The 12,933-nt window shown below is 54.8% G+C and overlaps 2 protein-coding genes across 6 annotated transcripts; one reads left to right on the top strand and one right to left on the bottom strand.

Annotated features, from left to right (window-relative positions):
• The first annotated feature begins 713 nt into the window (after positions 1–713).
• Positions 714–3,470, top strand: SLC35B2 (solute carrier family 35 member B2). Its single transcript, NM_001127499.1, has 4 exons — positions 714–724; positions 1,273–1,466; positions 1,635–1,789; positions 2,532–3,470. The coding sequence occupies exons 1-4, from the start codon at positions 714–716 to the stop codon at positions 3,468–3,470; spliced, it is 1,299 nt and encodes a 432-aa protein (NP_001120971.1).
• A 1,071-nt stretch (positions 3,471–4,541) lies between these two features.
• Positions 4,542–12,352, bottom strand: HSP90AB1 (heat shock protein 90 alpha family class B member 1). 5 transcript variants are annotated; one of them, XM_038554192.1, is made up of 12 exons: positions 12,335–12,352; positions 9,557–9,703; positions 9,063–9,269; positions 8,794–8,953; positions 8,516–8,649; positions 8,082–8,390; positions 7,331–7,496; positions 6,918–7,108; positions 6,660–6,807; positions 6,268–6,536; positions 5,033–5,366; positions 4,542–4,920 (listed from the first exon to the last, which is right to left on the bottom strand). In XM_038554192.1, exons 2-12 carry the CDS (start codon positions 9,701–9,703, stop codon positions 4,811–4,813), a joined length of 2,175 nt encoding a protein of 724 aa, XP_038410120.1. In that variant the 5' UTR covers positions 12,335–12,352; the 3' UTR covers positions 4,542–4,810. The 5 variants fall into 5 exon arrangements, with proteins under 5 accessions (XP_038410120.1, XP_038410123.1, XP_038410121.1 ...); XM_038554195.1 differs by having other exon boundaries at positions 4,811–4,920; positions 12,324–12,343; XM_038554193.1 differs by lacking the exon at positions 12,335–12,352 and adding an exon at positions 11,136–11,294 and having other exon boundaries at positions 4,811–4,920.
• Between the last annotated feature and the right edge of the window lie 581 nt (positions 12,353–12,933).

Here is a 12,933-nt window from a genome sequence, read left to right as displayed (position 1 = left end):
AGTGAGGAGAAGCCGAGGCACTGGGGGCCTTTCTTTGGGTAGTCAAGGGAGCTCTGGGAGGTGAGATCTGCGCCTGGACCGGAGGAGAGCGGGACGGGGACGGGGACGGGGACAGGGACGCGGGGAGGGGGAGGGCGTTCAGGGGGAAGGCCCCTGCTGAATGGGAGGACCTCAGGGCGGGCCAGTGCGACCCCGCAGAGGCTGCGTGAGTGGGCGGCGTGGAAGAGCCAGGTCGTGCAGCGCCTCCAAGGTCCGGGCTTGTTGGGGGGCAGCCTTGCAGCCCAGCCAAGAACGGAAGGAGGGATCTTCCTGGCAGAGACCGGCAAAGGTAGCGCGAGGGAGTGGGACGCAGAATCTGTCCCCGTCCTGAGATGACAGGGGGCACCTCCCGGGTCGGCGGCGAGGGCTGAGGGCGAAGGGGACGGGCGCCCCGCCTCCCCCCGCCCCCCGCCCGGGGCAGCCCGGCTGTCGGCTCCCGCGCCGCGCCTCCCTCCGGGCCGCACGGGGGCGCTGTGGGCCGCCGGCGGCCCGGGGCGCTGCGTGGTCGCGGCGGGGGGCGGAGGGGCGGCCGCGGGGAGGGAGGCGGGAAGAGCGCGGCACTTCCGCCAGCCGCTCGCTCACTGGCCGCTGCTGGAGGCGGCGTCGGGAGCGGAGGGAGCGCGCGGCCCGGGGACCGCATTCCCCGGCCCCCTCCGCCCCACGCGGCCCGGACCATGGACGCCAGGTGGGGGGCTAGGGGAGCGGCGGGCCCACGTGACCGGGCCCCGGGCCACGTGACTGCCGCTGCCGGCCGGAGGGGCCGCGCCGGAGGGGCCGGGGTCGGGCTGCCCGGCGGCCGGAGCGGGGCGCGGGGCGGGCGCGGGGCGCGGGGCGGGCGCGTGCTGCCGCCGGGGTCCGGGGGCGTCGGGGCGGAGGACTCGGGCGCCGGGGCCTCCCGGACCCTGGAGGGCGGGGCGCGAGGAGGGGGCGCCGCCTGTGGCCCGGGCGGCCGGCGAGCGCTGGAGGGAACAGAGGGAACCTGTGTGGTCACAGGGGCGGGGCGGCCCCGGGAGGAGGGAGGGAGCCCCGCGGCCCGCGCCGGCCTCCCCCGCCCCCCAGGAGAGAGAGAGGCTCTTTGTCCGGCCGGGCTGCAGCTGAGGGGGGCGGGGAGACTCTGGGCCCTTCTCCAGCACTCCCCTCCGGAGGGCCGAGCGCCTGAGGAGCTGGACCCGGACCCGGACCCGGACCCGGACCCGACACTGACCCTGACCCTGACGTCCGCTGTCCCCGCAGGTGGTGGGCAGTGGTGGTGCTGGCTGCGCTCCCCTCCCTGGGGGCAGGGGGCGAGACCCCCGAAGCCCTTCCAGAGTCATGGACGCAGCTGTGGTTCTTCCGCTTTTTGGTGAACGCTGCTGGCTATGCCAGCTTTATGGTCCCCGGCTACCTGATGGTGCAGTACTTCAGGCGGAAGAACTACCTGGAGACAGGTATGTCCAGAAAGGGTGGGGTCAGTGCGCCAGGTCCGTTTTTTGAGTGCTGGCCAGCGCTCCAAAGAGGGAGGTAGCTTGGAGAGGGAGGGAGGGAGGGAGGCCTGAAGGCCTGACGGGGAGGTGCTGGGGAGGAGAGAAGATCTTGACCTTGTGTGCTTTTTTTAGGCAGGGGTCTCTGCTTCCCCCTGGTGAAAACTTGTGTGTTTGGCAATGAGCCCAAGGCCTCTGACGAGGTCCCTCTGACTTCGCGGTCTGAGCCTGCGGAGACCACTCCCACTTGGCAAGCCCTGAAGCTGCTCTTCTGTGCTGCGGGGCTCCAGGTAGGTAGGCAGGTGGGCTTCGCTTCTCTCCCTGGGTTGGGTCCTGGTGGACCAAGGGACTGTGTGGAACCAGTTTTCACCCCACCAGCCCCAACAGTTTGCTAGCTAGTGTGGCCCCCCTCCTCCCAGGGGCACGCGGTACCATCATCTTCTGAGAAGTGGGTGGAGGAATTGCTGTCTTGTTTTTGCCTCTTTCTTACCCTCTTTTCTGTTACGTCTTCTGTGCTGTTACTACACTTTCCCCTGCAATGATGTGTCTCATATACTGTTAACCCTCTAATCAAAGTTTAAGGAAGCCGTCCAGCCTTCCCCCCTCCCCACACGACATATGAGCAGGAGCTAAGATGCTGAGCTCTTGGCACTTTGGGGTGGGCACTACTAGTTCTGCACATGCTAACAGGTGTCCCATTTTTCTACTCCCTGAATTGATTGAGAATAGATAGGAAGATACCTGGGATGGTGCCAGCTTTAACATACCCTCAGGTGGGGTGAACAGGATCTGGACAGTCCTAAAGCTTTTGTCGTTTTAAGTGTTTGACACATGCTTGAATGTGTCAAACCAGGTGAATGCAGGTTTGGGAGGGGAGAAGAAACTCCTAGTTACTAGAGGGAGCAAATATATATGCCATCCTTTAAATCGTTTAGACATTTGAGGAAGAGGGAGGTTGTCACGATCCTTTTTTTGTCCACGTTTTTCTTCTCTTGCTCATCTTCTCTCCTGTCCTCCTCCTCCCCTACCTAGGTGTCTTATCTGACCTGGGGAGTGCTGCAGGAAAGAGTGATGACCCGCAGCTATGGGGCTACTGCTACATCGCCAGGTGAGCGCTTCACAGACTCACAGTTCCTGGTGCTAATGAACCGAGTGCTGGCGCTGATCGTAGCTGGCCTCTACTGCGTCCTCTGCAAGCAGCCCCGCCACGGGGCGCCCATGTACCGGTACTCCTTTGCCAGCCTGTCAAACGTGCTTAGCAGCTGGTGTCAGTACGAAGCCCTCAAGTTCGTCAGCTTCCCCACCCAGGTGCTGGCCAAGGCCTCTAAGGTGATCCCAGTCATGCTCATGGGAAAGCTGGTGTCGCGGCGCAGCTACGAACACTGGGAATACCTGACGGCTGGCCTCATCTCCATTGGGGTCAGCATGTTTCTGCTGTCCAGTGGACCAGAGCCCCGCAGCTCCCCAGCCACCACGCTGTCAGGCCTCATCCTCCTGGCAGGCTATATTGCCTTTGACAGCTTCACCTCAAACTGGCAGGATGCCCTGTTTGCCTATAAGATGTCTTCGGTGCAGATGATGTTCGGGGTCAACTTATTCTCCTGCCTCTTCACCGTGGGCTCGCTGCTAGAGCAGGGGGCCCTCCTGGAGGGGACCCGCTTCATGGGGCGACACAGTGAATTTGCTGCACATGCCCTGCTGCTCTCTATCTGCTCTGCGTGTGGCCAGCTCTTCATCTTCTACACCATAGGGCAGTTTGGGGCTGCCGTCTTCACCATCATCATGACCCTCCGCCAGGCCTTTGCCATCCTCCTCTCCTGCCTTCTCTATGGCCACACTGTCACTGTGGTGGGGGGCCTGGGGGTGGCTGTGGTCTTTGCAGCCCTCCTGCTCAGAGTCTATGCCCGGGGCCGTCTAAAGCAACGGGGAAAGAAGGCTGTGCCTGTGGAGTCCCCTGTGCAAAAAGTTTGAAGGGCCTGAGGGGTGACACGGAAGAGGACCCTCACCTTACGATTTTCCTCTCTTACTGTAAACTTCTGAGGCGGTCTGCTCAAGGGCAGTTTTTTTCTCAGTATCACAATCAGCTCTGCAGGTTGGGGTTGAGTCCAAGAGGCAGCCTTCTCCTTTGCCTTAAGTCCCCCGTTCTCTAGTAGGGATTCTTCTGAGCCCAAGGGTAGAGGACCGTCCTCCTCAGTGTGGAGGGATGCTGAGAAGACAGAGGGACCTTCCAAAGCCTCCACCCCCTCAAATTCCCTGAAGTCTTGCCCTATGGGCTCCAACACCTCACCAGTGCTTGTCCCCTACCCTGAACAGCCCACCCTTGCAGACTCCCAGAGACCTACAGTTCTTACTCTGGTGAGAAAAGCACAAGTGTTGTAGGCTCCAAGTGCTGCTTTCCCAGGAGTCCGTGAAAGCGGGTGCTGTGCTGGAGGAGGGGGATGGGAGAACCCTGCCCAGTGATACCACCCTCTGCTCCTGGATCCCTAGGTTCTGCTCAAAGAGCCAGTTGCAGGTTTTGGTACCTTGGAAATGTAACTTTTTGCTCTTATAATTTTATTTTATTAAATTAAACTGCTGCAATGGGCTTTAAAGTCCGGTGTTTTGGTTGACTGAAGTGTATGCTTTAGGAAGGGGACGGATATAAAGGGCATGGTGTTACACATGCTGGTCTGAGACTACCCTTTAGAAGCAATGTTGGGTGACTTGAAAAGTGCTAAATGGCTATAGGGTGACCTTAGTTTTCAATGTACCTGAAGAATGACCAGGTAAAGCTTGGGATAGAAAAGCTAAGGAAGGGATCCCTGGGTGGCGCAGTGGTTTAGCGCCTGCCTTTGGCCCAGGGCGCGATCCTGGAGACCCGGGATCGAATCCCACGTCAGGCTCCCGGTGCATGGAGCCTGCTTCTCCCTCTGCCTGCGTCTCTGCCTCTCTCTCTCTCTGTGACTATCATAAATAAATAAAAATTTAAAAAAAAAAAAAAAAAAAAAGAAAAGCTAAGGAAACTCAAAAAGCAGCAGGAAATCCACTTTACAAGGGAGAGCATAACTGTATAAAACCGTATCTTCTTTATTTTGCATACTTTAATCTCAGAACAAAATAAACAAACACCACAATACACATCCAAACCCCTTGTCAAATGTCATGAGGGCTAGGGCTTAAGGCCCTTCTGTCCTGCCTCTAACAAAGACAGGAGGAGAAAAAAAAAAATCCACTAGACATCAGCAGAGGGAACCAGGTGAACCGGGGCCACTCAGGGCTGCTGGGGAGCCATGGGGACACTATACAGAGGGCACAAGGTCTGCAAGGAGAAATTAATCGACTTCTTCCATGCGAGAGGCATCCTCATCACCCTCAAGTGGAGGGATCTCATCAGGAACAGCAGCACTGGGTTCCTCCGCTGCCACTTCATCTTCATCGATGCCTAGAAAGTAAAAAAGGCCTGTGAACTTTGATCCAAATACCAGTAAATCATCTTTGTCCCCCATGAGACCAACTCCCCAGTTCCTTGGCACACTCTGGTAACTGGCACCCACCCAGGCCTAGCTTGATCATGCGGTAAATGCGGTTGGAGTGAGTCTGGGGATCCTCCAGTGAGAAGCCGGAGGAGAGTAGAGCTGTTTCAAACAGTAGCACCACCAGGTCCTTGACAGCCTTGTCGTTCTTATCTGCCTCTGCCTTCTGCCGCAGCGTCTCCACAATGGGGTGGTCAGGGTTGATCTCCAGATGCTTTTTGGCCATCATATAGCCCATTGTAGAGTTGTCCCGGAGTGCCTGGGCTTTCATGATCCGCTCCATGTTGGCAGTCCAGCCATAAGTGCTAGTCACGATGCAGCAGGGTGAAGATACCAGCCTGTTAGAGATGGTCACCTGTAGACAATTACAGAAACTCCCATTGATGGTGCATCAGATTATCATTTCCAGGCCAAAATGACTATATGTTAAGTTCTATTTTTTTTAATTCTTTTTTTTACATTTTTTTTATTTATTTATGATAGTCACGGGGGGGGGGGGGGGGGGGGGGGGGCAGAGACACAGGCAGAGGGAGAAGCAGGCTCCATGTACCGGGAGCCTGACGTGGGATTCGATCCCGGATCTCCAGGATCGCGCGCTGGGCCACCCAGGGATCCCTATATGTTATATGAGTTCTACTCAAAAACTCAAAGCTAGAGATGCCTAGGTGGCTCAGGATCTGAGCATCAGCCTTCAGCTCAAGGCGTGGTCCTGGTCCTGCATCAGAGTCCCTGCAGAGAACCTGCCTCTCCAGGTCTCTGCCTCTCTCATAAATGATTGAAATCTTAAAAAATCTGGGATCCCTGGGTGGCTCAGCAGTTTAGTGCCTGCCTTCAGCCCAGGGCATGATCCTGGAGAGTCCTGGGGTTGAGTCCCACAACGAGATCCCTGCATGGAGACGGCTTCTCTCTCTGCCTGTGTGTCTCTCATGAATAAATAAATACAATCTTTAAAAATAAATCTAGGGATCCCTGGGTGGCGCAGCGGTTTGGCGCCTGCCTTTGGCCCAGGGCACGATCCTGGAGACCCGGGATCGAATCCCACATCGGGCTCCCGGTGCATGGAGCCTGCTTCTCCCTCTGCCTGTGTCTCTGCCTCTCTCTCTCTCTCTCTATGTGACTATCATAAATAAATAAAATTAAAAAAATAAATAAATAAATAAAAAAAATAAAATAAAAATAAATCTAATTGTGTAATGCCACAAGATTCTGAGAGCACTTGTTTACAAGACACATGCCCTACTCCCAGAGTTGCTCACCTTTTCAACCTTCTTATCCAAGATTTCCTTCATGAGTTTGCAGAGATTCTCGAACTTGGCCTTGCTCTCCTCCATTTTCTTCTTCTCCTCTTCATCCTCAGGCAACTCCAGGCCCTCCTTGGTAACTGAGACCAGACTCTTCCCATCAAACTCCTTGAGCTGTTGCACGCAGTACTCGTCGATAGGCTCTGTCATATACACTACCTCGAAGCCCCGTTTCCGCACTCGCTCCACAAAAGCGGAGTTGGCAACCTGCTCTTTGCTCTCACCTGTAGAGTTATGGAGTGTGACTCGGGTCAGAATGTCGCCTCCTGCCAGTTCCCAGAGATTCCCAAATGTCCTCCCTCCCTTTCACCCTGAGAGCCTTTGATCAGACCCAAGCTCCAACGCACCAGTGATGTAATAGATGGATTTCTGAGTCTCCTTCATACGGGACACATACTCTGAAAGAGAAGTCATCTCATCTCCAGATTGGGAAGTGTGGTAACGCAGCAGCTCAGAAAGGCGGCGCCGGTTAGTGGAATCTTCATGGATTCCAAGCTTCCAGGGTAAGAAAAAAACAATTTTACTTCTAAATAACATTACCTTCTACGTGAATTAAAAAAAATCCTCCACCATGAATATTCAATAATAATCTGTTGCTTCTGTACCTTTAGGTTTTTAGAGAATGCCTCATAGAATTTCTTATAGTTCTCCTTGTCTTCTGCCAATTCAGAGAAGAGCTCAAGGCACTTCTTCACAATATTTTTGCGAATGACCTTCAAGATTTTGCTCTGCTGGAGCATTTCTCGGGAGATGTTCAGGGGCAGGTCCTCGGAGTCAACCACACCACGGATGAAGTCTGTAATCGACCAGGAAGAAAACAGTTAAAAATGAACTATGCAAGATTATGTAAATTTAATAGGACCCATTTTCTCACTGAACCTTTACTAGCCATGTTAGCTACAATGAAGACTTTTTTCCTTCCTTTTTAGAAAATGAAAAGACCTCAAGTCTTTGAGAATGCTGAGGAAACTTCACAGGACTTACCCAACTAACTACATGAGGCCAAGAGAATACTCACTGAGATACTCTGGTATCAATTCATCACAGCTGTCCATGATAAACACACGGCGGACATACAGTTTGATATTGTTCTTTTTCTTCTTGTTCTCAAAGAGGTCAAAAGGAGCCCGACGAGGGATGAACAGCAATGCCCTGAATTCCAGCTGACCTTCTACAGAGAAGTGCTGCAAAAAATTCAAAATAAACCAGTAACATATTTTAAGAAGTGTTTACTCCCAGTAGTATTAGATTATTAAGTTGTTCACAACAAAGATCTTCCCTAATCACCAAGGATAGAAAAAATGCCCTAAGACAGCTGTTAAAGTGGGGTGCCTGGATGCCTGTCAGTTAAGCATCTCACTTTGGCTCAGGTCGTGATCCTGGTGATCCTGGGATCTAGCCCCGCCAGGTGCTCCCTGCTCAGTCCTCCCCCTCCCCCGCTGCTCTTGCTCTCTTTCTCCTCTTTCAGTTGCTACTCAAATACAGTATCTTCAAAAAACTAACCTTTTACCCTGAATTAACCTACAATGGCACAGCTACATATAACCCTTAGATCAATGAGAAAACAATTCCATCAAGAACCTGCCATAGAAATTAAGTGAGGTCATTGGAAAGGATGTCTCTCTTTACCGAAGCGTCCCCAGTAAGTGAATGGACAGGACTCCATGGCATTCAGTTCCCGCCTACCAACCAGTTGAACAAATTCCACCAGTCTACCACGGCAACACCCTCTGCCTGCTCTTCCTATTGGGTCAGCACGCATGGCTCACCTTGACTGCCAGGTGATCTTCCCAGTCATTAGTAAGGCTCTTGTAAAACTCTCCATATTCCTCCTGGGTGATGTCATCAGGGTTTCTGGTCCAAATGGGCTTGGTCTTGTTCAGTTCTTCTTGATCAATATATTTTTCCTTAATCTTCTTGGTCTTTTTTTTCTTGTCCTTCCCACTATCATCCTCCTCATCTGAACCCACATCTTCAATCTTGGGTTTTTCCTCATCATCTTTATCTTCTTCCTCTTTCTCCCCTTTCTCCTCCTCTGCCTCATCATCACTAATTTCCTTCTCTCGTTCCTTCTCCAACTGAAGTACCAAAAAAAAAAAAGAAAAAAAAAAGTTCCAGAATACAGAACACCCAAAATTGGGGACCATGCAATCCTCCAGAACGGCAGACATCATACACGTGATGATTACCAGTACATACTCACATAAAGAGTGATGGGATAACCTATGAACTGGGAGTGCTTCTTCACCACTTCTTTGACACGTCTCTCCTCTAAATATTCGGTTTGGTCTTCTTTAAGATGGAGGATCACTTTGGTACCCCGGCCAATGGGCTCACCTAGGAAACATCAGTCAAGACAACATAAGGACACAAAACTAAAAGCAGAATTATAACAAAAAACCAACTACAGACAACATACTTAGTAAGATCTAGATTATAGACGTCCCCAGAATTCTAACCCAAACAAGAACCTCAACTTACCATGGTCTGCACGTACAGTGAAAGAGCCCCCAGCAGAAGACTCCCACGCATACTGCTCATCATCATTGTGCTTTGTGATAACAACCACTTTCTCTGCCACCAGATAAGCAGAATAAAAGCCAACACCAAACTGTCCAATCATGGAGATGTCTGCACCAGCCTACCAGAAAGTTTTAAAGTCAAACGCAAGTTAAAATAAACAAACAAAAAACACACCAAAGAACATCCACAAAAATGAATGGTGCCTGTCTAGGTGAAACAGTACATACCTGAAGGGCCTCCATGAATGCTTTAGTGCCAGACTTGGCAATGGTTCCCAAGTTATTTATGAGATCAGCTTTGGTCATACCAATGCCTGTGTCCACCAGAGTCAGGGTGCGTTCCTGGGGGTTCGGGATGATGTCAATTTTCAGCTCTTTACCACTGTCCAACTTGGAAGGGTCTGTCAGGCTTTCATAGCGAATCTTGTCCAAGGCCTAAAAATACAAATTTCAACTTTACATTTCCACTTCCTAAAGCTCACCTCTTCATCCAGAAGAAAACCTTTGAACTTCCAAGTAGCACCAGTTCTGATTTCCCCAACTTGAGATTTAAGAACCACAGCAGTTAAGAGTTACCATATTCCCTCATTCCTATAAACCAAAAAAATTTTAGAGCAGGTTTAGGCCCCCTCCAACAGCAGCCCCGTAAAATCCCAAACCCTTTTCCGTTTTCCTGAATGCTAAAAACAAAAACCATAAACAAAAGTGCCCAAAGCACTCACATCAGAAGCATTACTGATCAACTCTCGAAGAAAAATTTCCTTGTTAGAATAGAAGGTATTGATGATGAGGGACATGAGCTGGGCAATTTCTGCCTGGAAGGCAAAAGTCTCCACCTCCTCCTCTCCATGGTGCACTTCCTCAGGCATCTAAAATAAGAACAGTCAAGAATTACAAAAGAACACCGTGGCCCCATAGGTAACACTCCGTTTCACCCTACTCACAACGAAGACTCAGCTTTTAGTTGAAATTGCTTTGGGCTGGATAGTAGACATATTCCTGAAAAACTAGAAAACTTTTCCCTCAATGATTTCAGCCTATACCCTTAGTGGAAATCCAATTCAGGAAGAATTTTTAAAAGCTTCTCTAACACAACACACGACGTCAAAAGCGTTTTGGAAAAACACCTTGGAGCCTAAGTACTCTAAGTGGTCCATGGGACCCAACAGACTCCGCATCACCGAGTACCTCGTTGAAAATGCAGATCGGATCCAGGAACACGAAAAGGACTCCAGATAATTTTCAAGAGAAAAGCACTGAATACGGCTCTATTTCTTTTGGTAGGACAAACGGTAGCCCGAGGCGACCAATTTCGGGTTAAAAGGAATTCGCAATTGGCTCTCCCGCTGGGGGTCTCCCACATCAAGCACCCTGGAGCGCAGGGGCCGACTACCCCCGGGGCCGGTGGATACCCGCCCAAGCGGCTGAGACAAAGAACCGCTAAGGCAGAAGCTCCATCGCGACCCCAGCACACGTGACTACAGCGTGGGACCAAACCAAACATAACCAAGATGGTGGCCGTCGTCCGCTGGGCAGACCCTCGTCACTGCCGGACGTGCGTCGGCCAGGGCCACGCGAGGAGGGGGCGCCACCGCGCAGCCTCCCTTCGCCCCAGCATCCGGGCACCAGGGCGGGGCGCCGGGTTCCAGAAGCTTCCAGAACAATCTCAGCTCTTCGGAGAGGCGGGGGAGGAAAGGGCCCATGAATCTTCCCGAGCTTGCCCCCTCCACTCCCCTCCCCCACACCGACACTGCAGGAAAGATCTGGAAGGAGAGGAAGCACTATGGGCCAGAGACCGCCGTCAAACGTTGCTCGCCGAAGGTCACAGAAAAAAAAAAAAACGAAAACCCTTGCAAAACGCGTCCCAGGGGACAGATGGCACAGGCGGCACGGGCAGGCCAGCCCCGGGCCGTGCTGAGTCACGTCCAGCGCGCACACCCACAACGCGCGGGGACCCTCCGGCGCCCCGTAGCCGCGTCCGGAAGTGGAGGGGCAAACATGGCAGCGTCCCGGCCGGCGCGGACACCACGTGCAGCTGCCCACCACCCCCAGCCCGCGCCGCGGCCCACCTCCCCCAGCGCCAGGCGCCGCCCGCGGGGACGCCCGCCACCAGGCACGGGTGAGAAAGCAAGTCTAGCTCGCGGTCCCCCTCCCGGCCACCCCCGAAAGCAGTTAGGAGTCGTCCCATCCCACAGGCCGCTCCCACTCCACGAAACCCAGGCTTTAGAAAGGAAACGAGGAACGAGAGCAACTCAAGAGAGCACTCCAGGCAGGAAAACCTGGAAATAGCTACGACTTTACCTTAAAGGGGAAGAGCTGCAAGCACTACAGACCACGGCGGGCAGGGGCTGCGTCCGGCTACGACGCCGAACCAAGGCTGCGCGGGGGTGACTCAAGAGAGCGGCTGTGCGCCCCCGGCCGCTCTATATACGGCGGAGCACAGACCAGCTGCCGGCCCCCGGATCCCTCCGCCTTAAAGGAGGGTGCAGCTCAGCCCCGCACCTGCCGCTGCCCGCCCACCTTGACGTCATGGCCCAAAATGGGGCGGGCGGGGGGGGGGGGGCCGCCGGTCTCGGTCTCCGCCTTCAGAGTACGCAAGTACATCTCTGCTTTTGCAAGGCATGAGCTCCCTCCGAGAACTAAAGACTGGGAACGTCTTATTTCATATGAAATAAGTGGGGGATCTAGGGGTGCGGGTGCCACTGGCCTTCCTATAAACCATGAGGCAGGCGCCTCCCCACTCGAGTCCTGGCCTGGAGGAACACCTATAAAGGTGGAGGGCGGGGATAGAAGCGGCCAACCGCTCCGACCTCGGCTCCCGGGTTCGACTCTTGCTACAATCTGCCCTCCAGACCCCCACAACCCGAGAAGGGGAAGCAGTTTTCCTTAGGGACGGTGCGGAATCCGGGGTCTAACCTCAGGGAGGCCTTGCGCCCCGGCCCTCCCAGGGGCAGTGGGCGAAAGCCGCGGCTGTGCGGCGGGGTGTGGCTCCGGCTGGGGGAAGGGCCCTGGCCGGCACCGGCAGGGGGACTCTTTGCCCGCGTCCGGCGGAAGGAGCGGCAATGGTGGTACTGCGATTACTTCCAGCAGTTTCCAGACCCGCCTTGGCGGCCCCGCCCCCGCCCCGCCCCCTCCGTGCAGGCGCCGCCCCGCCCTCTGCGGCCTGGGCCGGGTGTCCGCAGCCGCCGCGGTCCCCGGGGAGGAGGCGGGCTGTTCCCCTATTAACCTGGGAGCCCGCGGGGGGGACCCTCATCTCCCACCTGCCGGTTCGGCGAGCCCAGCGCTCCCTCGGGAGTGGGATGGAGCATAAAGGGAAAGATTGACCCCCCCACCCCCGCCATCGATCCCACGGCCTGGGGCTGTTGGGGCGGTGGTGCTGGCGCCGCCTTCGGGGCGCAGAGACCCGGGGACGCATTCGCCATCGCGGGGGGCGGGGAGGAGGACCCTCCCCTACTTGTGCATCCGCCCAAGTGAGTGGGACCCGGAGACCTGCGTCTTCCCTGCGTGAGCACACGGAGCTGTTTCCCCATCTGGTTTCAGTTTGGGCCCTCTTCGCTCCTGCGGCCGGCAGACGGGAGGAGGAGCGGGCCCCCTTGCAGGCTGCCAGAAGTCGTTCCCCTCCAGCTGCGGCGCGGGCGCTCCCGAGCCGTTAGTCGGCCGGGAGAGCTGTGGGACGCCGTGGCTCAGCCCCTTTCGCGCGCCTTCCAGAGGGGAAGCCGTCCTTGTCTACCTAAGGCCTCCCCTAGGAATGCCGTCGGACCCACGGCCCCTCCGGAAGAGAATGGCCTCTTGCTGCTCTGTGACCTTGTAGGGGTCCATCCACTTCTCCCTGGCCCACAGGGTCGTTCCCTGGAATCCTGGGGAGGGGCTGCCTCCGGCACCACCGCCCGCCGTCCTTCCTCAGCCTTCTTCCTTCCTTTGTATTTCCTTATTCATATGTTAAATTCCGAAGAACAGACCTTCCAATTCCTTATCTTTTCCCCAAGCACCAGACCTCATCACCCAGCCACAGCCACCACTCCTATATTTCTCCTTACTCTTTTATTCAACCCCACACACACACCTGTTTTAAAGATTTTTATTTACTCATGAAGACACA

The sequence above is a fragment of the Canis lupus genome, chromosome 12 (assembly GCF_011100685.1).
Source record: "Canis lupus familiaris isolate Mischka breed German Shepherd chromosome 12, alternate assembly UU_Cfam_GSD_1.0, whole genome shotgun sequence".
Classification (NCBI taxonomy): domain Eukaryota; kingdom Metazoa; phylum Chordata; class Mammalia; order Carnivora; family Canidae; genus Canis; species Canis lupus.
This window is presented reverse-complemented; position numbering and strand designations above follow the sequence as displayed.